Source organism: Salvelinus fontinalis, chromosome 13 (genome assembly GCF_029448725.1).
Source record: "Salvelinus fontinalis isolate EN_2023a chromosome 13, ASM2944872v1, whole genome shotgun sequence".
NCBI classification, from domain to species: Eukaryota; Metazoa; Chordata; class Actinopteri; order Salmoniformes; family Salmonidae; genus Salvelinus; species Salvelinus fontinalis.
In genome coordinates this window covers 38945585-38973308 of record NC_074677.1, presented here as the reverse complement: position 1 = coordinate 38973308, position 27724 = coordinate 38945585, and the positions used below count along the sequence as shown (strand labels likewise).

At 46.5% G+C, this 27724-nt stretch overlaps 1 protein-coding gene across 10 annotated transcripts in view; it reads left to right on the top strand.

Annotated features, from left to right (window-relative positions):
- LOC129868639 (RNA-binding protein Musashi homolog 2-like) overlaps nucleotides 1-27724 on the top strand; it is a 338972-nt gene that overhangs the window by 106062 nt on the left and 205186 nt on the right. For all 10 annotated transcript variants that reach the window (XM_055942797.1, XM_055942800.1, XM_055942795.1 and 7 more), the window contains exon 6: nucleotides 10653-10745. In XM_055942797.1, coding sequence (XP_055798772.1) covers nucleotides 10653-10745 — 93 coding nt within the window. The remainder of the gene's footprint in view (nucleotides 1-10652; nucleotides 10746-27724) is intronic.

Here is a 27724-nt window from a genome sequence, read left to right as displayed (position 1 = left end):
GGAAAGGGGTCCAGGACACTGTCGCTGACATGGGGTTTGACACGGCAGGGCTAGGGAGGGAAAGGGGTCCAGGACACTGTCGCTGACATGGGGTTTGACACGGCAAGGCCAGGGAGGGAAAGGGGTCCAGGACACTGTTACTGCCTCAGAGTCTGACACGGTAGGGCCAGGGAGGGAAAGGGGTCCAGGACACTGTTACTGCCTCAGAGTCCGACACACAGGGCCAGGGAGGAGGGAAAAGGGTCCAGGACACTGTTACTGCCTCAGAGTCTGACACGGTAGGGCCAGGGAGGGAAAGGGGTCCAGGACACTGTTACTGCCTCAGAGTCTGACACGGCAGGGCCAGGGAGGGAAAGGGGTCCAGGACACTGTTACTGCCTCAGAGTCTGACACGGCAGGGCCAGGGAGGGAAAGGGGTCCAGGACACTCTTACTGCCTTTAGAGACTGACACGGCAGGGCCAGGGAGGGAAAGGGGTCCAGGACACTGTTACTGCCTCAGAGTCTGACACGGCAGGGCCAGGGAGGAGGGAAAGGGGTCCAGAACACTGTTACTGCCTCAGAGTCTGACACACAGGGCCAGGGAGGAGGGAAAAGGGTCCAGGACACTGTTACTGCCTCAGAGTCTGACACGGCAGGGCCAGGGAGGGAAAGGGGTCCAGGACACTGTCGCTGACATGGGGTTTGACACGGCAGGGCCGGAGGGGGAAAGGGGTCTAGGACACTGTCGCTGACATGGGGTTTGACACGGCAGGGCCGGAGGGGGAAAGGGGTCCAGAACACTGTCGCTGACATGGGGTTTGACACGGCAGGGCCAGGGAGGAGGGAAAGGGGTCCAGAACACTGTCGCTGACATGGGGTTTGACACGTCAGGGCCGGAGGGGGAAAGGGGTCTAGGACACTGTCGCTGACATGGGGTTTGACACGTCAGGGCCGGAGGGGGAAAGGAGTCCAGGACACTGTCGCTGACATGGGGTTTGACACGGCAGGGCCGGAGGGGGAAAGGGGTCTAGGACACTGTCGCTGACATGGGGTTTGACACGGCAGGGCTGGAGGGGGAAAGGGGTCCAAGACACTGTCGCTGACAGGGGGTTTGACACGGGGTCTGACATGGGGTCTGAAGTGGGATCTGACATGGGGTCTGACATTCGGTTTGACATTCGGTCTGACGTGGGGTCTGATGTGGGGTCTGACATTCAGTCTGACATTCGGTCTGACATGGGGACTGACAGGGGGTCTGACAATTGGTCTGACGTGGGGTCTGACAGGGGTCTGACATTCGATCTGACATTCGGTCTGACATGGAGTCTGATATTCGGTCTGACAGGGGGTCTGCCATGGGATCTGACAGGGGGTCTGACACGGGGTCTGACATGGGGTCTGACAGGGGGTCTGACAATTGGTCTGACATGAGGTCTGACATGGGGTCTGACATGGGGTCTGACATTCGGTCTGACATGGGATCTGACATTCGGTCTGACATGGGGTCTGACATTCGGTCTGACATGGAGTCTGATATTCGGTCTGACAGGGGGTCTGCCATGGGATCTGACAGGGGGTCTGACACGGGGTCTGACATGGGGTCTGACAGGGGGTCTGACAATTGGTCTGACATGAGGTCTGACATGGGGTCTGACATGGGGTCTGACATTCGGTCTGACATGGGATCTGACATTCGGTCTGACATGGGGTCTGACATTCGGTCTGACATGGGGTCTGACAGGGGGTCTGTGACGTGGGGTCTGACATTCGGTCTGACATGGGGTCTGACAGGGGGTCTGCGACGTGGGGTCTGACATTTGGTCTTACATGGGGTCTGACATTGGGTCTGACATTGAGTCTGACATGGGGTCTAATATGGGGTCTGACATGGGGTTTGACAATTGGTCTGACATGAGGTCTGACGTGGGGTCTGAATGGGGTTTGACGTGGGACTGACATTCGGTCTGACGTGGGGTCTGACGTGGGGTCTGACGAGGGGTTTGACGTGGGGTTTGACATGGGTTTTGACGTGGGGTTTGACGTGGGGTTTGAATGGAGTTTGACGTGGGACTGACATTCGGTCTGACATGGGGTCTGACTTGGGGTCTGAAGGGAATTTGACGTGGGACTGACATTCGGTCTGACATGGGGTCTGACGTGGGGTCTGACAGGGGGTCTGACATTTGGTCTGACATTCGGTCTGACGTGGGGACTGACAGGGGTTCTGACACGGGGTCTGACATGGGGTCTGACAAATGGTTTGACATGAGGTCTGACATGGGGTCTGACATTCGGTCTGACATGGGGTCTGACAGGGGGTCTGACATTCGGTCTGACATGGGGTCTGACAGGGGGTCTGTGACGTGGGGTCTGACATGGGGTTTGACATGGGGTTTGACGTGGGGTTTGACGTGGGGTTTGACGTGGGGTTTGATGTGGGGTTTGATGTGGGGTTTGATGTGGGGTTTGACATGGGGTTTGACGTGGGGTTTGACATGGGGTTTTACATGGAGTTTGACATGGGGTTTGACGTGGGGTTTGACATGGGGTTTGACGTGGGGTTTGACGTGGGGTTTGACATGGGGTCTGACATGGGGTCTGACGAGGGGTTTGACGTGGGGTCTGACGAGGGGTCTGACATGGGGTCTGACAAGGGGTTTGACGTGGGGTCTGACATGGGGTCTGACATGGGGTCTGACATTCGGTCTGACATGGGATTTGACATTCGGTCTGACATTCGGTCTGCCAGGGGGTCTGACATGGGGTCTGACAGGGGGTCTGACATGGGGTCTGACATGGGATCTGACATTCGGTCTGACATGGGGTCTGATAGGGGGTCTGACAGGTGGTCTGTCATGGGATCTGACATTCGGTCTGACATGGGGTCTGACATTCGGTATGACATGGGGTCTGACATGGGTTCTGACATTCGGTCTTACATTGGGTCTGACATGGGGTCTGACATGGGGTTTGACATGGGGTCTGACATGGGGTCTGACATGGGGTCTGACATGGGATCTGACATTTGGTCTGACATGGGGTCTGACATGGGGTCTGCCAGGGGGTCTGACATGAGGTCTGACATGGGGTCTGACATGGGATCTGATATTCGGTCTGACATGGGTTTCTGACAGGGGGTCTGACATGGGGTCTGATAGGGGGACTAACATGGGATCTGACATGGGGTCTGACATTCGGTATGACATGGGGTCTGACATGGGAGCTGACATTCGGTCTGACATGGGGTCTGACATTCGGTATGACATGGGGTCTGACATTCGGTCTGACATGGGGTCTGACAATCGGTCTGACATGGGGTCTGACTTGGGGTCTGAATCGAGTTTGACGTGGGACTGACATTCGGTCTGACGTGGGGTCTGACGTGGGGTCTGACGAGGGGTTTGACATGGGGTTTGATGTGGGGTTTGACATGGGGTTTGACGTGGGGTTTGATGTGGGGTTTGACATGGGGTTTGACATGGGGTTTGATGTGGGGTTTGACGTGGGGTTTGATGTGGGGTTTGACGTGGGGTTTGACGTGGGGTTTGACGTGGGGTTTGACGTGGGGTTTCACGTGGGGTTTCACGTGGGGTTTGACGTGGGGTTTGACGTGGGGTTTGACGTGGGGTTTGACATGGGGTCTGACAGGAGGTCTGACGAGGGGTTTGACCTGGGGTCTGACGAGGGGTCTGACATGGGGTCTGACGAGGGGTTTGACATGGGGTTTGATGTGGGGTCTGACATGGGGTTTGACATGGGGTTTGACATGGGGTCTGACGAGGGGTTTGACATGGGGTCTGGAGTGTGCTATCTCTCTTAGTCTACCTACTGTCCTAGTCCCTTAGACTGTCATGCTTCTCAATAGCCTGGTTCCAGTCTGTTTCAGCTAACAATACACTCCTTGTACTCCATGTCACGTGTGAAATTGTCATAATGAATGTCTTTGGCACATGTCACAGAGTACAAGGACTGGAATGTTAGCTAAATAGACTGGCAACAAGGTTAGTTTCTCAGGCCAGCTAGTTTAGAATATTTGTTTTAAGTGCATCATTAAAAGATTAATTCAAAATTACAAATAATTACCAGACTGTTCTCTCTGTACTCTGAAGACACATGACATGTTGTGTTTCCTAACAGGCATAGCCAGTAAAGGAAGTAAGGGTGCAGAGATACCCAGTCTCTTTAGTATACTGCTCCGAGCCTCATTGTCTAGGTAATTTGTTAAATGGTTATAACTCCCCTTGCTCAAGTACTCAAGATATGTCCGTAAGCAAGTATCTCATTAGCATAACATTCATATTTCAGAACAGCTCTTAAGAGTCATTCTGGATTTGGCCGCTTCGTCTTACTTGCCTGTTATTGGGATGCTAATGTTTTACTGATCACACAGAGGCTCATTGGAATGCAGTGAGAATGTTCTGGTTGAGTATGAGCCCATGCATCTCCAGGGTCCTATCATCAGCCATAAGCTGCTCCTATCCATCTTCATAACTGTACAGGCAGAGTGTGAAGTACAGCTAATCTGTCAGATTAAAAGGAGACCTGGGCCATACCTCACCATGTTTACTACACAACGTTACCTTTTCAGAAAGCGCCATCTACACACAGCGGCCTCTCTCAAGCACTAAATCACAGTGTCACCCTCAGCCTCCACACCGCTCTCCCTCCCTGAGACTCTCATCACTTTCCCTGTGTGAACAACAACAACAGCTCACATCATTAGCCCCCCACCCGCTTATTCAAAAGCACGTTTTGGAACAGCCAGCCAGCTTGCCTGCCTGCTAGCTGAATGACTTGGTGGAGCAGCAGCATTGCAGTTTGATCCAGGAGGTGGCTGGCCTGAAGCGTTAGCATCAGATTGCTGATTGCACCGGGGCTTGAAAAGGTCTTTACTAGTTGGATCCAGGCCTTTCATTAGCCTGCGCCCTGCGCTTAACAGCCTCTCTCTCTCGTTCCAGCCTATCTGTGGCAGCACTTGTTTGCTGTCCTTGTGCAAATGGCTGGTGTAATCCTGGGCTTGAGTTCTTGGGCCTGTCAGTCCGCATTTGCGCTAAGCATCTATCCCTCTCTCATCTCCTCAGCCCTAATTGTATTGTAATTATCAAATTAGTCATCTATTTATGCACACTAGAGCTGAGATTGGACCAGTTCTCAAAAGGGCAGGAGGAGAGAGGAGAAGCTTGGCCCAATGTTCCCTCTTTATCCTGACCTCTCTCCTAGCTACAGAACACTAGCACAGGACAATTCACACCTACTGCTTCTTGTCCCACTTCTCTATCTTTCTGTCGTTCATTCACTTTCTCTCTCTCTCTTCCTTTCATAATGCACTCACACATTAAACAAAGCTTTTATTGATATAGCGGCAGTAGTACATATTCTGCACGAATTCGTTGTCAAACAGAACAGATGTCATATTTATCTGGGCTGGCCATGGTGTAACAGAGTGTTGAGTGTTTATGTGTCCCCAGGGTTGAGGGCTTTGATCAGGTCTACACTGCTCTGACAGATGCCCTCTGTGCTCTCACCCGCTCGCTCATCAACAAGGCCAGTCGACGTCTCTCCCCATGCCAGTAATCTTCCTGTTACCATTAGATGAATGGGAGCTAAAAACAACTAACTGCTATGGGGGCCTTTCTATTTTATGTGTTCTGCTATCTCTTATCATGAGAAATGACACACAACTTCCTGGCATGATTTCTCCCCCTCCAGGTGGCTGTGAGCTGTAGCCTTGAGAGGCTCTGGACTATGATGAGGGGACCATACCCTGTAATCAGAGCTGGCTATGTGATCTTAGACACCGGGGTGAGAGGTGGCTGGGGTGGGAGTGGGGATGGGGAGTCTAAGCACTCATGGGGGGGGTCTCCTATAGTGGATTGTTGTGGCGGTGTAATCAGCTAGCTTTGGAAATAATCATGGCTGGTACACAAGACTGTCTGTGATTAAGGATTGGGGGGGGGGGGGGGGGGGGGGGCTAAAGCTTTCTTATCAAGCAAGGGCTTTAGCCTGGATTGCTTGTTGTCAGACAAGTGTCCTTATTTTAGAAAAGAGTCAAAGTTACCTGGTTAAAAAATCAGTTGTCAACAAACGCTGTTGCAGTTAATCAGGAGCATGGCAGTATCAAGTGGTGCTGTTGATGCTAAGCCTGGGCCCTAAGGGTTTGATGGAGAGGATGGAGGGGAGAGTGAGGGGCTCCCTCCCCAGCTTTAACCCCTCACTGTCAGACCTCCTCTGAGCCAGTAGCAGCTGTGCTCTGGAACAAGACTGCCTTGAGAAACCTCTGGACTTTATAGTCACTTTGATCTTATTGCATCTTAGCCTATGCCGCTCTGTCATTGCTCATCCATATATTTATATTTATATATTCTTATTCCATTCCGTTCCTTATTCCATTAGGTATTTGTTGTGGAATTGTTAGATATTACATGTTAGATATTGCTGCACTGTCGGAACTAGAAGCACAAGCATTTCGCTACACTTGCAATAACATCTGCTAACCATGTGTATGTGACCAATATAATTTGATTTGATTTGGATTTGATACGGGGTATCTTAGATGAATATTGGAGCATTTTTTAGATAACGAAATTGTGATGACAAATGGGACTTGTCTTTGTTGTGGTGCCTTGGTGTATCCAGTTGATTGGGGAAGCGGAGGGTTAAACCCTGGCCTTGGTAGAGAGGTAGTAACTCATCACACTGCCCTGTGTAGTTGACTGTAGTAGATCAATATATAGACTCGTGGGAACACGGGGCTCTGGGAGAACAAAACACTACAGGGCCTCCCTGGTCGGTGGGAAGCTGGGGCGGACTAGCCTACAGGGAGGATGGGTTCACCTCCTCTCCTATAGGGGATTTGTTTATTTTGTCTCAACATCATATAGTTTTTAACTGAACTTGCAGGTTCTGTAGGAAACATAGTAGGAACCTTCTCAGCTTGTGAGTGTCCTTCACTAGTTGGGTCTCTGGAAAAATGAGCTGAAAACCTGTCGAACTCAGAGCGAGAACTTTGTTCTGTTTTGTAAGTGCAAAAAGTAATGATCTAATATTTGATATGCACTTTGTGCTGTCATTCTGGTTTTCCACTGCCGTACACTATATTTATCTTAATGATAATGTTTTGTATTGTCACATACCGGATAGGTGCAGTGAAATGTGTTGTTTTGCAGGGTCAGCCATAGTAGTACGTCACCCCTGGAGCAAATTAGGGCAACTTTATTTTTCATCTTGTCGACTCGGGTATTCAAACCACTATTTGGTTACTGGCCCACAGCTCTAACTGCTAGGCTATCTGCCGACCCACTTTCTCTGTAATATTGGAGGTAACAATTGCTCTGGCTTGTCTGTGCTGTATACATCTTCATACCTGTCATATCTTATAGCAGTCCTGCTGCTGGACCCGGTCTCCCTTCCCGCTGTTCATAGCCCACATAGAACTCCTCAAATGTATACATATAATGAAAGGCTGCCATATTAACTGCAGTCGCTGAATCCACAAATCCCTGAGTATTAACAGTACAGCACAGCCGCCCCTTTCCTCGTTACACAGCCACCCCTTTCCCCCTTAAATAGCCGCCCATTTCCCTGTTAAAACACATTATTAAAAGGATCTGCAATTCCCTCCATCACCTCCACCTCTCAATCCCTGCGCTGACTGGATGGGAGAAGGCAAGGAAGTGTGTACGTGCACGCGCACGCGCGCACACACACACACACAGACAAACACACACACTGGAGAGTCGCCCTCCCACCAATCAGTTCCTATCTCATCTGAGTTCTCTGCTGCTTTTTAGATTAGGAATAGTCCTTTTGAAATGAGCTAATCACACAATATATCATAGCTGGTAATGCATTCAGAGACAGCGTGGATGATTGCAGGGGTAAGTGTGTCCTTGGAGGCTGCAGTCGGTATCCCCAGCCTGGCCTGATGCATGTTGAGTTGAGCGGGAAGTTAAGGTTGCAGCTCCTCTCTGTCCTCTATGTCTGTGGACTGACTGCAGGGTGTGCTGGACATATTGACAGTGATCCCTATGGACAGGGAACACATCCCTAGGTCCTGCTAGTCTCCCAGAAAACAGTCTCACAACACGTTGTTTTACTCTATGCAGATTTATTCTGTTCTACGAGCCGTCAGAGTTGTTGGATTTTTACAACTGGCTTGTTTGTTCTGACTGGAAATCTACCACACACACACACACACACACACACACACACACACACACACACACACACACACACACACACACACACACACACACACACACACACACACACACACACACACACACACACACACACACACACACACACACAGCCCCCCTCCTCCTTAGTCACTCAGTGGAAACACCAAACACTCTGCAGCCATTTCCCTAGAGAGGAGAAAGAAGCGAGAGAGGCCTGTTGTCTGTTGTCACCATGGAGAGAGAAATAGGGAAAGTAATTGCGTTGTTCCAGGGCTCTAGAAATCCCATCAGCCTTTGGGCAGCCCTGTCAGAAAGTATAAAGACAGCGCTAAAAACTTAACTGGCTACAGACAGGCTGGGGGAGCACCCTCGCTGAAAATGACTTACAATGGCTTGGGGAAGACAGTCAGATTATCTATCAAGGGAAGCAGGTGAAACAGCTGTAAAAGATGTAGGAGGGCTAGCAGAGATGAACACTGGCTTGTGTTTCTATTACCAAGATTGCCAGTGATAAAAGTGAGTGATGTTGATAAATACCCACATAGCCTTTTATCACCAGCTGCCGTGGCTGTGGTTGCTGGCGACGACGACAGGGCTGATAACCCTGGAGGCTCAGGGCCTGGGGAGGAGGGGGAACGAGATAGGGGGGAGGATACAGCTGCATTACCCCAGCCTGGGCTACGGCACAACAACCCGCCGCCACAATTTGCATGGTGACCGGGTGTCACACAAATGGGATGAGTTCCATGCTAATGGCCCGGAAGCAGAATCACATTAGTGCAAATGCAGGGTGTTCTCAGACCAGGCCTGGTTGGAGTTGGATATGTTACAGTTGCATAAGGGACAATTTTTACATTTTAGCTTTTATTTTTTTATTTAACCTTTATTTCACTAGGCAAGTCAGTTAAGAACAAATTCTTATTTACAATAATGGCCTACCCTGGCCAAACCCTAACCCAGACGACCCTGGGCATATTGTGCGCCGCCTTATGGTACTCCCAATCACGGCCGGTTGTGATACAACCTGGAATCCGAACCAGGGTATGTAGTGACGCCTCTAGCACTGAGATGCAGTGCCTTAGATCGCTGTGCCACTCGGGAGCCCCTAACCATATTCCTAACCTTTACCTAATTATCCTAACCTGCCACGTTAATTATCTTAACCTGTTGTGTAAGTTCTCCTAACCTGTTATGAAAAGTCACTTCTGCTAGTCAAAACCAGCAGGCCTGTCCTGAGAACTGCGGCCCGGGAGGAGAAAAGAGAGTGCTGGGGTGTGTGCGTGTGTGTATGTGTATGTGTATGTATGCGTGTGTGCACTCGTGCATACATGAATGTGTGGAACTACCATGTTAAGGAGTGCCCTCATTTCTCTGGACATTTCAGTAACAGCTTGTGAGTAATGAGGTTGGAGTCATTCGTTATCTCAGAAGGAACAGTGTTCTAACGCTGTTTATCTTATTGTGACAATTTCCTATTTCCCCCAGAACTCCTTGTGTTTTTGAAATGCTCTGTGCACACTCTGCTGCAGATGCACTTAGCTGTGCCATGTTGCCCTTTCTGATGGCGTGGGTAATAATCCTTAATATTTCTGCTACTTTGGAATTAATTGAGGCTTTAATGCACTCTGATTCCTTCCTCCAGCACAAGCTAATTGTGTTTTGAAAAATAATAAATTATGTATTTCTTTGTGACTGTCTTAAGTGTTGAGTGTTTTGGATCAAATGTAAAGTACCTTAATGTTTTGTGGAGCAAAAACAAACATGTCAGTGGCGTTTAAAACGATGAAATGTAGGCTTTAATTGTGCCACACTCTGTTTTGCCCTGTTGAAATGAAATATGTTTTGATTAGAGATAGCAGTGTTTGTTAAAGTTAAGTGCAATCTGAAATGACATTGTTAGATGTATAATAAAACATTCCTCTTTGACAGATTCTTACCACAGGCTGCAGCACTGCTATGCGTTCTTGCCTGTTTTTGAGGTTAGAGAGTGCCTTTAGGGGGGGCCTTTAGAGTTTGCATCAACATTAGATCTGAAAGACCATGCCAAATAAGTATTATATTTTCTCTCATAGCAGGCAAGGGAAAAGGGTCCCTCTCATACACTTTTGGGGGAAAAAATGCTATCTAGAACCCATAAGGGTTCTTTGTCTGTCCCCTCTATTACAGAACCCTTTTGGGTTCCATGTAAAACCCTTTCCACAGAGAATTCTACATGGAACCCAAAAGGGTTCTTCTATGGGGACAGCCGAAGACCCCTTTTGGAACCCTTTTTTCTAAGAGTGGACACAATGCTTTCCACAAAAGGAAGTCTCACCATGACAATAGAGAGGCCCCTCCTTTCTCTTCTCTCTCTCTTTATCTCCCTTACTCTTCCATCCCTTATGGAGGGGCCAGTCTAGAGCTGATCTTATGTTTGGACTCACATTAAAGGTGTTGTGATGCGTTTGAAGCCTGATCACCCATCTCTTTTCTCTCTCCCTTTCTCTCTCCAGATGGTCACAAGAACAAAGAAAATATTTGTGGGCGGATTGTCAGCCAACACGGTAGTGGAAGATGTGAAGCAGTATTTTGAACAGTTTGGGAAGGTAAGGAGAATCATTTTGGGTCCCTCCCTTGTATGGTCTGGCAGTAGGCAAACCATGTCAGTGTGGGTTGGAGGGTGTTCATACCCTGTCGCTGTCCTCGGCTGCAGTTTCCAGGCTGTGGTCTATGACTAACCTCCCAGTCCATTCTGAGTGAAGGGGATGTGGACATGCAAATACACAGCCAAACATACTGCAAGAGATCTGCAGAATTACATCCATAGTGCCTTCACTCACCCACTGTACTCAGATACATATTCATATGTATTGTTAGATACTACTGCACTATTGGAGCTAGGAACACAAGCCTTTTGCTACACCCGCAATAACATCTGTTAAATATGTGTATGTGACCAATACAATTTGATTTGATTTGATATTAGATTTCAGCTCAAGGTCACCTTGTGTGAATCTGAGGATGCTTCCTCTACAATATCAACTCAGTACTTGACCTCAATAATTGTCCTTTGAGCATGTACTGCACATCTCATCTCTGTGTGTGATATAATCTCTGTATTTCTGAATGGCCAGTTAAGTCAATCATGGGTATGTAAATCCTTTAACACGGCCATATAACTCCCCAGTGATATGTAGTTCCATGGTAATTATGGTCAGTGGTAATTTAGCTCCTGGGTATGGGAGCAGAGCACAGGCCAGGGCACTAGCTTGAATGTTATTCCAAAAGAAGATGACTCACAAGGGGAGGAAGTAGCAGTGAAGCCATAGCTGAGCCCAGCAGCGTGGAGCAGAAAGTAAATATTCAGAGCGGGCTTGGTTGTAATCATCCAGACTGAAAAGGGCTCAACACAAATGTCGACTTGATTGAATGACATGATTGACTTGATTATACAAAGTTTTTTTTCCCTCATTAAGGAATCCTCAAACACTTGTGAGGAGACAAACAAATCAGTCTGATTGTGTGTGTGTGTGTGTGTGTGTGTGTGTGTGTGTGTGTGTGTGTGTGTGTGTGTGTGTGTGTGTGTGTGTGTGTGTGTGTGTGTGTGTGTGTGTGTGTGTGTGTGTGTGTGTGTGTGTGTGTGTGTGTGTGTGTGTGTGTCACAGACAGGGAGGAAATCACAGTTGTTAGCCTAGGTGTTATTAGAAGGGGAGGTGGGCAGGAAGTGGCTTGTCTCTTCTGCCTGCCTGGCTGGCTGATGGTGTCTGTGTCTGTTCCGCTGCATCCCCTCTGTGACACGCATCCCACCATTTATTAAATAACCTGGCTGTCCAATGCAACCCGCCATTATCACCACACACGCTGCGCTCTTAGGAGTCGCCCGGAGAAAGAAAACCAATTCATTTAGTTTCTCCTCCACAGAAGGATGGAGAAAGGGGGAAGGAGGGGGTATGTGGCCACAGCAGTGGCAGCAGGGCTCGTCATTCAGATGTCTGGGATGTACATGTCTAGAATGCTTTAGTGAGGAGAGAGAAAAGGAGAAAGAGAGACTGAGAGAGAGATATTCTCCTCTGTACCAATGCAGCTCAGGACTCAGGTAAACACACTAGGCTAGCTACCTGGGAATTGTCTTTGGGTGCGGCTCTGTGTTTGTGTGGACTGGGCAAGGTGCCGTGTGTGCGTGCGTGCGTGTGTGTATATGTGTATGTGTGTGTGTGTTCAGGTCTAGGCGTCATAGGCCAATTAGCAGGATGTGGGCAGGCAGGCAGCAGAGGTGGCGGTTGTTGTGGGGATAAGGTGTTCGAAACAGGTGGTGTGATCACACCGGGGTCACTGCAAGATCTCTCTCTCTGTTCTTTCTCCTCTCCTCTCCTCTCCTCTCCTCTCCTCTCCTCTCCTCTCCTCTCCTCTCCTCTCCTCTCCTCTCCTCTCCTCTCCTCTCCTCTCCTCTCTTCCCTCAGCCTCTGACAGGGTAGTATACAGGGAGAGGAAAGGAACTGACAGCTCTCATATACATCACTCTCTCCCACTGTCCCACCTGTCATCATTAGTAAAAGTGCACATATCCAAACCCCCAGCACAACTTCAGAGAGGCCCGCCTGCTCTACATAGTATTACTGTGTTACCCAGAGTACACTGAATACGTCCAGGTAATGTGCCGCTGACAGCCAGATGAATGGGCCTGAAGTACAGTATCAGTGTGTAACGACTGATTCTCATGCATCCCAATACCCCCGTGTGACTGACAGCGACAAGATCTCTCCTCTCAGTTCCTCTGAGGCAGCACATTTCTACTGTCTTTGTGTGTTGAGGGGAAAACATACTGTACTGGCTTCATGTAGGACTGATGCATTAGGTTCACATAAGGCCCAGTAACAGGTATGTCTGTATCCCGTGGAAAAGTCTAGGGGTGATTGTGTTCAAAATAAACACTTATCTCCTGGTATAATACCATTATGTGAGAGCTCTGCATCAGCAGATTTGTAATCATTCTTACATTGCATGCAGCTGTTAAAAACACTTACCATCAGGAAGCAAACAACTGGTAGCAGACCTTTGATTAAATAAGGGGGCCAGTGGTCACCCTCATAATTAATTACAGCCTGACATAACAATAGAACTAGAGACCAGGCCAGAAAAGAGGGTCTAACCACAGTGACGATCCTAACCACTGTGAAGTTCCTAACCACAGTGAAGTTCCTAACCACAGTGAAGGCACCAACAACAATGAAAGGCCTAACAACAGTGAAAGGCCTAACCAGAGTGAAGACCCCAACAACAGTGAAAGGCCTAACAACAGTGAAAGGCCTAACCACAGTGAAGGGCCTAACCACAGTGAATGTCCCAACAACAGTGAAAGGCCTAACCACAGTGAAGACACTAACAACAGTGAAAGGCCTAACCACAGTGAAGACACTAACAACAGTGAAAGGCCTAACCACAGTGAAGGGCCTAATTATCTGAGATGGCTTATGCTTAGTCATTGGTTTACTGTAATCGGCTTGGAGTGCGTCTCAAAACAAAGTGTCCTTATTTGGCTAAGCTGAAACAACTGCTTGCCGCTTTGTTCCCCCTGGCCTTCATTGTGTTTTGTGCTGTGGTTTGACTGTGGGTCCAGTGCTTGGTTTCATCAGCCCCAGCCTGCAGCTGTTTCCAAGCCAGTGGGCCGCCACAATCAGGCCTTAATGTCCTCCTCTGCCCCGGTTCCCATGTCCTACTGGGTGGGAGCCAGCTACTGTAGTACCAGGAGGAGGACTCTGGACCCTTAACATGCTCACTGCCACTGAGCTGATGGGTCTGCAGGAGGGTTAGGTGGGGTCATAGGGTCAGACTGAGGGAGGGTCCCGGGGGCATTTGAACCTGAGATCTCTGTCAGAAACATTTTCCATTTCTCTAAGATTAGCTGAATATCTGTCTACACATCCTGTCGTACTGCTCCTGTAGGACAGGGACTACACTCACACACGGAGGGGAGAGAGGGTACAATACTGTAGGTGAACAGGAAGACACAACAGTATGAAAGCCTGTGGTTTGTGTCATCTCACTGTCCCTCAGTTCAGCACTAGGTCTTCTTCTCACACACTGACTTCCCCTGACAGGAAGCAGATGAGAGAAAAAATGCAACAATAAAATAATGAAAAAAGGATGCCTTGGTTAGTGGCAGGAAATTTGTTCTGGTGCTCCGGTAATCTAATATCATGGCTGACATTTCGTTGTGCATTGAGATTTTGTAAATGGCAGAAAACCACAATGTGTGACTGTCCGTAACGGCTGCATCCAGGACTCCATGTTAGTTCATTTAGCATACCTGCCCAAGCGCTTACATTTAATAACATCATTTGAGTTTTTCAGGCGTACCAAATAAAAACAGTGCTGATGTCCATTAGTGCATTGCCAAGCTTCCTGCCCCAGTGAACGCAAACAACACCGTTTAGATCCCCGCCTCCCAACCAGTAAATATGGGACTCAGTGGAGGAAATCTTACTTTGGGATTTGATGAGTTATTGTTTGTTTGCTAAAATGCATCAGATAAAAACATCAACAGACTACTGGAGGTAAAAAAATTTTTTAGCTCATGCAGACATTTTTGCATTGAAGTAAAATATGAAATCCTCCAAGCTTAGCCTTTTGATGGTTGTGATATTGAAGTATTACAACACAAAGAACACTTAAAATCCTGTATTTGACTTTATTAAGTTCTAAACCAGTTTTCTTTTCAAGCCTTTGATATGCAGGAGACATCCTCTGTGACACAGCATACCTGCATCGCTTCAGAGATATCACAGTAGCTCATTTCTCTCCAGTCACACACAAGCAGGTGGACATTTGCATGACATTTCCATATCCCTCTGCATCTCCTCTCACCTCTAAGAGTCTAGTTGAACATTTGTCTACAATATGTGGCCTAAACTCTCCATTTAGCACTGTGTTGGATTTCTCCCTCCAGGCTGTGGTCTCTATAGTAGTAGGCCAGAAGGACACAGCTACAGAGTTATTGCTGGTCAGAGCTGGGTTGATAAGCCAGCATCAGGTCCATAGGAGCTCTCATCTGCAGCATGTAAGGCTTGACTGCGGCTCTTTACTCTCCCTGCAGTCACTTGTATTTAGGACCTGAGACAGAGCAGAGCAATGGAAATGAACTGGCCCTAAACCTGCTACTACTGTAGGCACAGACAGAAAGAGGAAAAAAGCCCAGTTAGACAAATTACTTAATGTCCGCTCTGACCTTCATTTGCCCAGTTGCTTGTCAATGTTTCTAATATTTAACACCCACAGGAGAATTTACTTCTAGTCCTCCTGCATTTTTCAGCCAGTATGTTTCCTTTGATGATGAGATCAGTGATACAACAGAGGTGTTAGAGATGCATGATAAAGGTTCTGTATCATTTCAGCCAGTCGTTTTGAAAGTAGTGTTCACGAGCCAAAATACTTCTTTATCTGTAGGCCCTAGCTACCTACCTATCTAGTTTCTGATGGAGCTCTGTGGTGTATCCTGCTTTTAGGACAGTGCATCATGGGGGATTGACACGTGGTGGAGGTGCGTCTGTGCAGACTGTCTACCGGCGTCCCTCTCTGAAATGGCTCCCCCTGGATAAGCCAGGATTGCCTTGATTGCGTTACAGTGACTCATTATGTCAATGGCTGATGGAACGTAGAGGCCCCAGTAGTGGTGCTTAAAGAACGATCTGTTTAAAGAAGATTGACTGTGATTGGATGGGATTCCCAGCACCTGCTCACTGGGGTAAATCTGGTCAAGGCAGAAAGCAGCAGCAGCAGCAATCTTCCCTGTGGTATTGTGTCAGTAAGGAGGAAATGGACGTGTGAGGCGGGAGGGAGGCTACAGCAGCCTTTCAAACGGCTGGTGGGTTGAGCACTTCGTCAAAGGAGCTGTCAGAACTCATCTGCCACTCAGCATCCTCCTCCCTGGGACTTTCAGAGCTCCTAAACAACCAGGCAAACCACAACCTGCTCTCTGCTGTGCTCTGTGTGGAGCTGTGTGGAGCTGTGTGGAGCTGTAGCCCAGGTAGGAAAACACAACGATAGAAACAGACCCAGGAAGCGATTAGCCCTGAAAAAAGCCTATTTCCTCAGATATATGGGATTTCACAGCCATGAATGCAGTGCATTAACCTGTAAGCATAAGCCCAGGGGCGCTAATAACTTTCCACTCTGGGGCCACTTGATCTTTAAACGAGGGAGGCACTTGCCAAGATCACGCTCGGAAATTAATACATCCCCCGAAAAGGGCTCTTTTGGCCGTAGCGGTAGTGAGTGTGTTTTTCTCCCTCCATGGAGCATGTGTGTGTGTTTAAAGAGGGGACTACCGTGACAGGTGGTATTTGGAGAGTGGTGTCGAGAGCCACAAAGGCAGTCGCTGGCCTCTGAGTGACAGGCCCCGCATTGCCGCGGCAAGCAACGCCAAGGCAGACACAAATGAGAAACAAAATTACGGTGTCATATTTCACCTCACATCTGACAGGCTTCTGAAGAGATGTGAAACCACCTCTCTCCCAAATGTACCACTGCTATTAAGTGTGGGGCTGTGCTGAAAAATAAAATAAAAATATCATGAGACGGTTTTCCCTAACAGCAGGTTGTCAAAGGCAACATTCCATTCCAGTGCTGGAGTGCTTTAGGAAATGACTGAGTTAGGCCATTTACACACTGAACAACCAGCCGTAAAGTAGGAAATGAAAACTGGGGGTTTCACATGAAACACTTTGTGGTGTAACTGCCTGTCTTACAGTCCACCTGGGTCTTGAGAACCACTGTACCTTCATGTCTGTGGTATTTGTTGCAGCATCCTGCATATTTGGCCCTCATATCCTCTAACAGCAAGGTGGCGTTATCAAAAAGCTTTCTTCATATTCCAAGGCTGCTGATGACAGGTTTAAGCTGCGGCAACTTGAGGAAAACTCCTGACTGTACACAGGGCACACTGACTAAGCACAGTCCCATTGGTCTACCTGTACAGAGAAGAGAGAAGAGAAGACTCTCTCTCTCTCTCCCTCTCTCTCTCTCTGTCTGCCACGAATCCAAGTACACAACTACAAGCTGCCTCCTGGGATGACTACCTCCCACACTCAGCCCTGGTAAAAGCGCTTGGTAAATGTCCTTGTTGTTTTTTCTCCTCTCCTTGCATGGAAAGGTACTGTCTGACTGACTGACTGACTGTGACTGACTGACTGACTGACTGACTGTCTGTCTGTCTGTCTGTCTGTCTGTCTGTCTGTCTGTCTGTCTGTCTGTCTGTCTGTCTGTCTGTCTGTCGCTACCGTGGTTAAATGCAAATGAAATGGCCTAATGAAGCCTCTGTGGTATTACACATCTGAAGCATTGACTGCCTTTACACTAGAGAGGTTTGTGTGTGTGTGTGTGTGTGTGTGTGTGTGTGTGTGTGTGTGTGTGTGTGTGTGTGTGTGTGTGTGTGTGTGTGTGTGTGTGTGTGTGTGTGTGTGTGTGTGTGTGTGTGTGTGTGTGTGTGTGTGTGTGTGTGTGTGTGTGAAGCAGATACCATAGCTGTCCCTCAGCAGCTCAAATCAAATCAAATTGTATTGGTCACATGCGCCGAAAACATCAGGTGTAGACTTTACTGTGAAATGCTTACTTACGATCCCATTCTCAACAGTGCAGAGTTAAAAAAGTACAGAAAATATTTGCTAAATAAAAAAGGAAATAATAACACAACTATAACGAGACGGGAGAAGTGCCTTGGTCAGGGAGGTGACCAAGGACCCGATGGTCACTCTGACAGAAGAAGGACAACCATCTCTGCAGCACTCCACCAATCAGGCCTTTATAGTAGAGCAGCCAGACGGAAGCCACTCCTCAGTAAAAGGCACATGACAGCCCGCTTGGAGTTTGCCAAAAGGCACCTAAAGGACTCAGACCATGACAAACAAGATTCTCTGGTCTGATGAAGTCAAGATTGAACTCTTTGGCCTGAATGCCAAGCATCATGTCTGGAGGAAACCTGGCACCATCCCTGCGGTGAAGCATGGTGGTGGCAGCATCATGCTGTGGGATGTTTTTCAGCAGCAGGGACTGGGAGACAAGTCAGGATCGAGTGAAAGATAAACAGAGAAAAGTATAGAGAGATCATTGATGAAAACCTGCTCAAGACCTCAGACTGGGGCAAAGGTTCACCTTCCAAACAAGACAACGACCGTAAGCATACAGCCAAGGCAACACAGAAGTGGCTTTGGGACAAGTCTCTGAATGTCCTTGAGAGGCCCAGCCAGAGCCTGAACTTGAACCCGATCGAACATCTCTGGAGAGACCGGAAAATAGCTGTGTAGCGACGCTCCTCATCCAACCTGACAGAACTTGAATGGGAGAAACTCCCCAAGTACAGGTGTGCTTTGTGTCTGAATGCTTATGTAAATGTGATATTTCCGTTTAAAAAAATGGTAAACATTTCTATAAACTTGTTTTTGCTTTGTCATTATGGGGTATTGTGTGTAGATTGATGAGGGGGTAAAAAACTATTTAATCAGTTTTAGAATAAGACAGTAACATAACAAAATGTTGAAAAAGTCAAAGGGTCTGAATATTTTCCGAATGCACTGTTTATGTGGGTTACAGATAAAAGTGACTAGACAATCAGGATATAAAATAGAGTAGCAGCAACGTATGTAAAGTGTGTGAAAGTGTGTCTATGTGTGAGTGTGTGTGGCGTCAATATGCATGTGTGTGTGTATGTAGTGTGTATGTGTGTGTGTGTGTGTGTGTGTGTGTGTGTGTGTGTGTGTGTGTGTGTGTGTGTGTGTGTGTGTGTGTGTGTGTGTGTGTGTGTGTGTGTGTGTGTGTGTGTGTGTGTGTGTGTGTGTGTTGGAGTGTCAGTGTAGTATGTGTGACTGTGTGTGGGTAGGGTGTAGTGAGTGTGCATAGACCCAGTGCAAGATAGTCAGTGCAAAATAATTAAGATAAATTAATAAACAATAAAGCGTGTCAATGTAAATGGTCCGGGTGGCCATTTGAGTAATTGTTCAGGAGTCTTATGGCTTGGGGGTAGAACCTGCTCAGGAGCCTTTTGGTCCTAGACTTGGGGCTCCGGTACCGCTTGCCATGCGGTAGCAGAGAGAACGGTCTATGACTTGGGTGGCTGGAGTCTTTAACAATTTTTAGGGCCTTCCTCTGACACCGTCTGGTATAGAGGTCCTGGTGATGTACTGGGCCATACGCATAGCGCCTTGCGGTTGGATGCCGAGGAGTTGCCATACCATGCGGTGATGCAGCCAGTCAAGATGCAGCTGTAGAATATTTTGAGAATCTGAGGGCCCATGCCAAGTCTTTTCAGCCTCCTGAGGGGGAAGAGGCGTTGCCTTGCCCTCTTCATGACTGTGTTGGTGTGTTTGGACCAATATAGATCCTTAATGGTGTGGACACCAAGGAACTTGAAGCTCTCGATCCACTCCATTACAGCCCTGTCGATGTGGATGGGGGCGTGCTCGGTCCTCAGTTTCCTGTAGTCCATGATCAGCTCCTTGGTCTTGCTGAAGTTGAGGGAGAGGTTGTTGCCCTAGCACCACACTGCCAGGTCTCTGACCTCCTCCCTATAAGCTGTCTCATCATCGTCAGTGATCAGGCCTAACACTGTCTTGTCGTCTGCAAACTTAATGATGGTGTTGGAGTCGTGCGCTTCCACTCGGTTGTGGGTGAACAGGTAGTACAGGAGGGGACTGAGGACGCACCCGTGAGGGGCCCCCGTGTTGAGGGTCACCGTGTTGGATGTGTTGTTACCTACCCTCACCACCTGGTGACGGCCCGTCAGGAAGTCCAGGATCCAGTTGCAGAGGGAGGTGTTCAGTCCCAGGCTCCTTAGCTTAGTGATGCGCTTGGAAGGCACTGTGATGTTGAACGCTGAGCTGTGTCAGGGGGAAGAAGCCCGAGTTTTAGAGTAGATATGTCAACAACATACCTCAGATTTACCAAAGGTATTTAGTGTCCCCAGGAGGGATCCAGTCCTCATTTAGTTTTACACTGAGGTCTATAGGTGTACAGGTGTATTGGAGTCGACTAAAGGGTAATGCAAAAAAAACGTTTTAGATTATGAAAGCAATTTAAAGGCAAAAAACTATACAGTACAAAAACCATCTTAAATATTTTCAAAGACAGCTGTATAGAAATAACTGGACATATCTACTGTGGCACATTTGTAACATGTTTGGTTGAAGGTGTGTGTGTGCCTCTGGGCCAGTGATTTGGCAGAGTCAAGCCAGGGTTGGGCCAGGGTTTCATCAAAGGGCAATATCAAATGTGCTCTTTCCTGAACTTTAAGAGCACTTCAGGTCAGCCAGGAAAAAAACAAAACGGTCCTTTTAACATTTCCCAGTGCTGAAAGGAATTTTAAAGGAAGAACACGAAAAGAAAGTGAATGTTCAGAATTGTCATGCTCTCATTGAAATTCTAAACTGAGCACACCATAAAGAGATAACTGACAAGGTAGGACAGGACTCAAAGACTGAGAGTGTTTCATATTAATATAAAGGCGGACGGGGCCATTCAACTCCAGCTCTGACAGACTGTGTTGCTAATAGAATCACTGGGCCATGAGAGAGTGTTTGAAGACACCTGCAGATTCCTCGCATTCCAGGGCTACAGCGGCAGGATGTTGCAACTTGCCAGATAAGACAAAGGAAGGAGGTATGTGAAATATGGATGCACTGTACTGTATTTGTGTCCTGAATGTTAGCGGAACTAATTAGAATGCATTTTTGAACCATGGCATCTTTGAATGGAATGAAGCTTCCACATAAAGAGCAGGTCTCCTATCTGTTTTTCAATACCAGTGCTTCAGATTCACTAGACAGACTAAAACTGGAACCATGAGGACAAAAGCTCTGAAGGAAGGAAGAAGGGGGATGAGGAGGAGGAGTTGAGATGATTTAGTGGCCCCACCACTCCCCCTTTAGAGCCCGTACCAGCCCATCAGTTTTAATCAGTGTTTTGAGTTATGTGCTTTGTGTGAAGTTAGGTTTAGATGAAGGGAATCCACAGTGTGTTTGTGTGTAGAGTGAGAGAGAGAATGATCCTGCAGGTCTAAAGGGTAAACACGCCTGCTGGGTTCTGGGTTGAAACTGTGGACCCTGAGCCTCCTCCTCTCCTCAACTCTCTCAGCCCTACCTACCTTTAGATCAGGGCCACATTGACAGTCACAGTGGGAGTGGCACTTGGAGCTCTGTTAGACACACGCAGAGCTTCAGTTTGGCTAACATTGAACCCTACATGGGGCTCCCAAATCCTATCCCGGGGTAATTATTTCTGATGGGGAGTGAACCGGAAGGATGGCTATCTTCCCTCCTTTATTACTGGAATGTGAACCTCAAATTGTTTTGGATACGCCCCCTGCCGGGCCCATCATTGCTGTCTTCCAGCTGGCCAGCCAGCCTCGGATCAGCCCTACAAGGGATGCAGGGAGCATCGGTCCTTTATTACCACAGGCTGCCTGCTCTGGAAATGTAAGGGCTCCCAGGGTATGTGTGTGTGTGTGTGTTTGTGGGAGGTGTGTATAGTCCTATGTGTGTGTGTGTGTGTGTGTGTGTGTGTGTGTGTGTGTGTGTGTGTGTGTGTGTGTGTGTGTGTGTGTGTGTGTGTGTGTGTGTGTGTGTGTGTGTGTGTGTGTGTGTGTGTGTGTGTGTTTGTGGGAGGTGTGTATAGTCCTGTGTGTGTGTGTGTGTGTGTGTGTGTGTGTGTGTTTATGTTTTATTTCACCTATTTTTAACCAGGTAGGCCAGTTGAGAACAAGTTCTCATTTACAACTGTGACCTGGCCAAGATAAAGCATAGCAATTCGACACAAACAACAACACAGAGTTACACATGGAATAAACAAAACATACAGTCAATAATACAGTAGAACAAAAGAAATCAGAAAGTCTATATACAGTGAGTGAAAATGAGGTAAGATAAGGGAGTTAAGGCAATAATATAGGCCATATGGCGAAGTAATTACAATATAGCAATTAACCACTGGAATGGTAGATGTGCAGAAGATGAATGTGCAAGTAGAGATACTGGGGTGCAAAGGAGCAAGATAAATAAAGAAATACAGAATGAGGATGAGGTAGGTAGATAGATGGGCTGTTTACAGATGGGCTATGTACAGGTGCAGTGATCTGTGAGCTGCTCTGACAGCTGGTGCTTATAGCTAGTGAGGGAGATATGAGTCTCCAGCTTCAGAGATTTTTGCAGTTCATTCCAGTCATTGGCAGTGTGTGTGGGAGGTGTGTGTGTTATATATGTGCATTTTTGTAACGCCTAAAACGGAAGCATATGCAGAAAGTACATCATACCAATGGTAAAATATGGTGGTTCATCTTTGATGTTATGGGGCTGTTTTGCTTCCACTGGCCCTTTAAGGTCACAGCATCATGAACTTTAACAAGGACCAGGACATTTTAGCCAAAAACCTGTTTGCCGCTGCCAGGAGGCTGACAACTGGCCGCAAGTGGATTTTCCAGCAAGACAATAACCCCAAGCACACATCAGTAATCCACATAGAACAATTGACCACAAAATCAACATTTTTCATCTCAGTCTCCAGACTTTCAACATCTCAGTCTCCAGACTTATACCCCATTGAAAACCTTTGGTTTGAATTGAAGAGTGCAGTCCATAAGCACAGACAAAGGGTATCAAGAATCTAAAAAGATTCTGTATGGAGGAATGGTCCAAGATCCCTCCAAAGTTCTCTAATCGCATAAAACATTTTAGAAAAAGGCTCAGTGTCATCACACTGAGGGTAGGGTGCCGGAGTACTGAAGATAGGGGTATCACTAATTTTGACCCCTATTTTATTTTATTTTTGTTCATTACTTGTTAAACAAAATGTCTTTCTCTGAGCAATTGTATTAGTATACCACTGCTACAGTACTGTATGTCTTCATCCTCCCCTGTCCTCCCCTACATCAGCCAGCCACTACCCTGCACTCTGTATTTCACTGCCCAGCAGGAGAGCATTCTCTAGACTCAGACTCTTGGTGGGGAGGTGAATACACTCATTTTGTCTCTTGTTTCTTTCTTGCTGTATTTTCAAGCATAAGTAAGTCTGTCTTACGTGACCTTACTGCAATTCAGTAGGTTCAAATTATTTACAAAATGGTGTAGAAAATCCCCCTAAGCTTTCTAATCCCTGAGTTACTGTGGCAACCTGAAGAAGTTGATTAGTCATATCATTACAACACTATCTGTGTCAAAATGTGATTGGTGTGTTCATGCTGAAGGATTACTGGGTTTACAACGCTAATGCAGGACATAATAACAGTCGTAAGTACAGACGGATCGGTGTGCATCAAATGATTCTCCACTAGCTTAACGTTAGTTAACGTTACTGAAAGATGAATCATACAGTTCATGTAGGAATTAATCATGTTTAACTTCCTCTTTGTACATCAAATCAAGTTGAATTGGTCGCATACATATACATAGCAGATGTTATTGAGGCAGTAGCAAAATGCTTGTGTTCCTAGCTCCAACAGTGCAGTAGTATCTAATAATGTATATGTATATATGTGTGTATATATACTGTATATACACTGCGGTTCATAAGTTTGGGGTCACTTAGAAATGTCCTTATTTTTTAAAGAAAAGCAATTTTCTTGTCCATTAAAATAGTATTTATCCATGTTATTGCTTCATTACCTGCAAAACACCAGTCTCAACGTCAACAGTGAAGAGGCGACTCCGGAATGCTGGCCTTCTAGGCAGAGTTGCACGGAAAAATACATATCTTAGACTGGCCGATGAGAAGAAAAGATTAAGATGATCAAAAGAACACAACCACTGGACAGAGGAACTCTGCCGAGAAGGCCAGCATCCCGGAGTCGCCTCTTCACTGTTGACGTTGAGACTGGTGTTTTGTGGGTACTATTTAATGAAGCTGCCAGTTGAGGACTTGTTTCTCTGTTTCTCAAACTAGACACTCTAATGTACTTGTCCTAATGCTCAGTTGTGCACCGGGGCCTCCCACTCCTCTTTCTATTCTGGTTAGAGTTTCTTTGCAATTTCTCACACATTTCTCAGAACAAGAATAGACTGACGAGTTTCAGAAGAAAGTTCTTTGTTTCTGGCCATTTTGACCCTGTAATCAAACCCACAAATGCTGATGCTCCAGATACTCAATTAGTCTAAAGAAGGCCAGTTTTATTGCTTCTTTAATCAGGGCAAAAGTTTTCAGCTGTGCTAACATAATTGCAAAAGGGTTTTCTAATGATCAATTGGCCTTTTAAAATGATACACTTGAATTAACTAACACAATGTGCCATTGGAACACAGGAGTGATGGTTTCTGATAATGGGCCTCTGTATGCCTATGTAGATATTCCATAAAAAATCTGCTGCTTCTATCTACAATAGTCATTTACAACATTAACAATGTCTACACTCTATTTCTGATCAATTAGATTTTATTTTAATGGACATAAATGTGCTTTTCTTTCAAAAACAAGGACATTTCTAACTTTTTAACAGTAGTGTATATATATACAGTACCAGTCAAAAGTTTGGACACCTACTCATTCAAAGGTTTTTCTTTCTTTTGACTATTTTCTACATTGTAGAATGATAGTAAAGACATCAAAACTATGAAATAACACATATGGAATCATGTAGTAACCAAAAAAGTGTTAAACAAATGTCACGTTCCTGACCTATTTCTGTTAGTTTGTTGTATGTGTTAGTTGGTCAGGACGTGAGTTTGGGTGGGCATTCTATGTTTTCTGTTTCTATGTTGGTTTATGGGTTGCCTGGTATGGCTCTTAATTAGAGGCAGGTGTTTGGCGTTCCTCTAATTAAGAGTCATATTTAGGTAGGTGTTTTCACAGTGTTCGTTGTGGGTGGTTGTCTCCTGTGTCTGTGTATGTCGTTGCGCCACACGGGACTGTTTTCGGTTTGTTTGTTTTTCGGTTTATGTAGTCTGTTCCTGTTTCATGCGTTCTTCGTTATATGTAAGTTCTTATGTTCAGGTGCGTCTACGTCGTTTGTTGTTTTGTTAGTGTATAGTCGAGTTCGTGTTTTCTGTAATAAATAATGTCTACAAACTCCGCTGCATTTTGGTTCAATCCCTGCTCCTCCTCTTCTGATGAAGAGGAGGAGGAAAGCCGTTACAACAAATACAAATATATTTTAGATTTTAGTTTTGATATCTTCACTATTATGTGTAGGTGTGTCCAAACTTTTGACTGGTACTGTATATATACAGTATATATGTGATGGGATGTATAGACATTATGGACAGTATATGGATAGAATATATAGTACAGTTGTAGTCAGAAGTTTACGCCTTAGCCAAATACACTTAAACTCGGTTTTTCACAATTTATGACATTTAATCCTTGTAAAAATTCCCTGTCTTAGGTCAGTTAGGATCACCACTTTATTTTAAGAGTGTGAAATGTCAGAATAATAGTAGAGAGAATTAATTATTTCAGCTTTTATTTATTTCATCACATTCCCAGTGGGTCAGAAGTTTACATACAGTCAATTAATATTTGGTAGCATTGCCTTTAAATTGTTTAACTTGGGTCAAACGTTTCGGGTAGCCTTCCATAAGCTTCCCACAATAAGTTGGGTGAATTTTGGCCCATTCTTCCTGACAGAGCTGGTGGAACTGAGTCAGGTTTGTAGGCCTCCTTGCTCGCACACACTTTTTCAGTTCTGTCCACAAATTGTCTATAGGGTTGAGGTCAGGGCTTTGTGATGGCCACTCCAATACCTTGACTTTGTTGTCCTTAAGCCATTTTGCAACAACTTTGGAAGTATGCTTGGGGTCATTGTCCATTTGGAAGACCCATTTGCGACCAAGCTTTAACTTCCTGACTGATGTCTTGAGATGTTGCTTCAAAATATCCACATAATTTTCCTGCCTCATGATGCCATCTATTTTGTGATGTGCACCAGTCCCTCCTGTAGCGAAGCACTCCCACAACATGATGCTGCCACCCCCGTGCTTCACGGTTGGGATGGTGTTCTTCGGCTTGCAAGCCTCCCCCTTTTTCCCCCAAACATAACGATGGTCATTATGGCCAAACAGTTCTATTTTTGTTTCATCAGACCAGAGGACATTTCTCCATGTGCAGTTGTAAACCGTAGTCTGAGTTTTTTTTATGGCAGTTTTGGAGCAGTGGCTTCTTCCTTGCTGAGCGGCATTTCAGGTTATGTTGATATATGACTCGTTTTACTGTGGATATAGATACTTTTGTACCTGTTTCATCCAGCATCTTCACAAGGTCCTTTGCTGTTGTTCTGGGATTGATTTGCATTTTTCGCACCAAAGTACGTTTATCTCTCGGAGACCGAATGCGTCTCCTTGTGGTCCACAATTTTTTTCTGAGATCTTGGCTGATTTCTTTTGATTTTCCCATGATGTCAAGCAAAGAGGCACTGAGTTTGAAGATAGGCCTTGAAATACATCCACAGGTACACCTCCAATTGACTCAAATTATGTCAATTAGCCTATCAAAAGCTTCTAAAGCCATTACATCATTTTCTGGAATTTTCCACGCTGTTTAAAGGCACAGTCAACTTAGTGTATGTAAACTTCTGACCCACTGGAATTGTAAAACAGTGAATTATAAGTGAAATAATCTGTCTGTAAACAATTGTTGGAAAAATGACTTGTGTCATGCACAAAGTAGATGTCCTAACCGACTTGCCAAAACTATAGTTTGTTAACAAGACATTTGTGGAGTCGTTGAAAAATTAGTTTTAATGACTCCAACCTAAGTGTATGTAAACTTCCGACTTCAACTGTATATCTGAAGAATACATAGGATAGAATAGTATATGTACAGCAATAGTTGAATAGGATGCACTTGACTAGAATATAGTATATGCATATGAAATGGGTTAAACTGTATGTAAACATTATTCAATGTACATAGTACTAAAGTGCAAGGTTGAGTAACCGGGTGGTAGCCGGCTAGTGACAGTGACTAAGTTCAGGGCAGAGTACTGGGTGGAGGCCGGCTAGTGGTGACTATTTAACGGTCTGATGGCCATCAAATAGAAGCTGTTTATCAGTCTCTCGGTCCCAGCTTTGATGCACCTGTACTGACCTCACCTTCTGGATGATAGCGCGGGGAACAGGCCGTGGCTCGGGTGGCTGTAGTCCTTGGTGATCTTCTTGGCCTTCCTGTGACACTGGGTGCTGTAGATGTCCTGGAGGGCAGGCAGTGTGCCCACAGTGATGTGTTGGGCGGACCGCACCACCCTCTGGAGAGCCCAGCGGTTGCGGACGGTGCAGTTACCGTACAGCCCGACAGGATGCTCTCAATGGTGCATCTGTAAAAGTTTGTGAGGGTCTCAGGGCCAAATTTCTTTAGCCTCCTGAGGTTGAAGAGGTGCTGTTGCGCTGTTGCGCCTTCTTCACCACACTGTCTATGTGGGTGGACCCATTTCAGATTGTCAGTGATGTGTACGCCTAGGAACTTGAAGCTTTTCAACTTCTCCACTCCAGCTCCCTCTGCTGTCTCCTGAAGACCACGATCAGCTCCTTAATTTTGTTGACATTGATGGAGAGGTTATGTTCCTGGCACCAGTCCCCCAGGGCCCTCATCTCCTTGTAGGCTGTCTCGTCGTTGTTAGTAA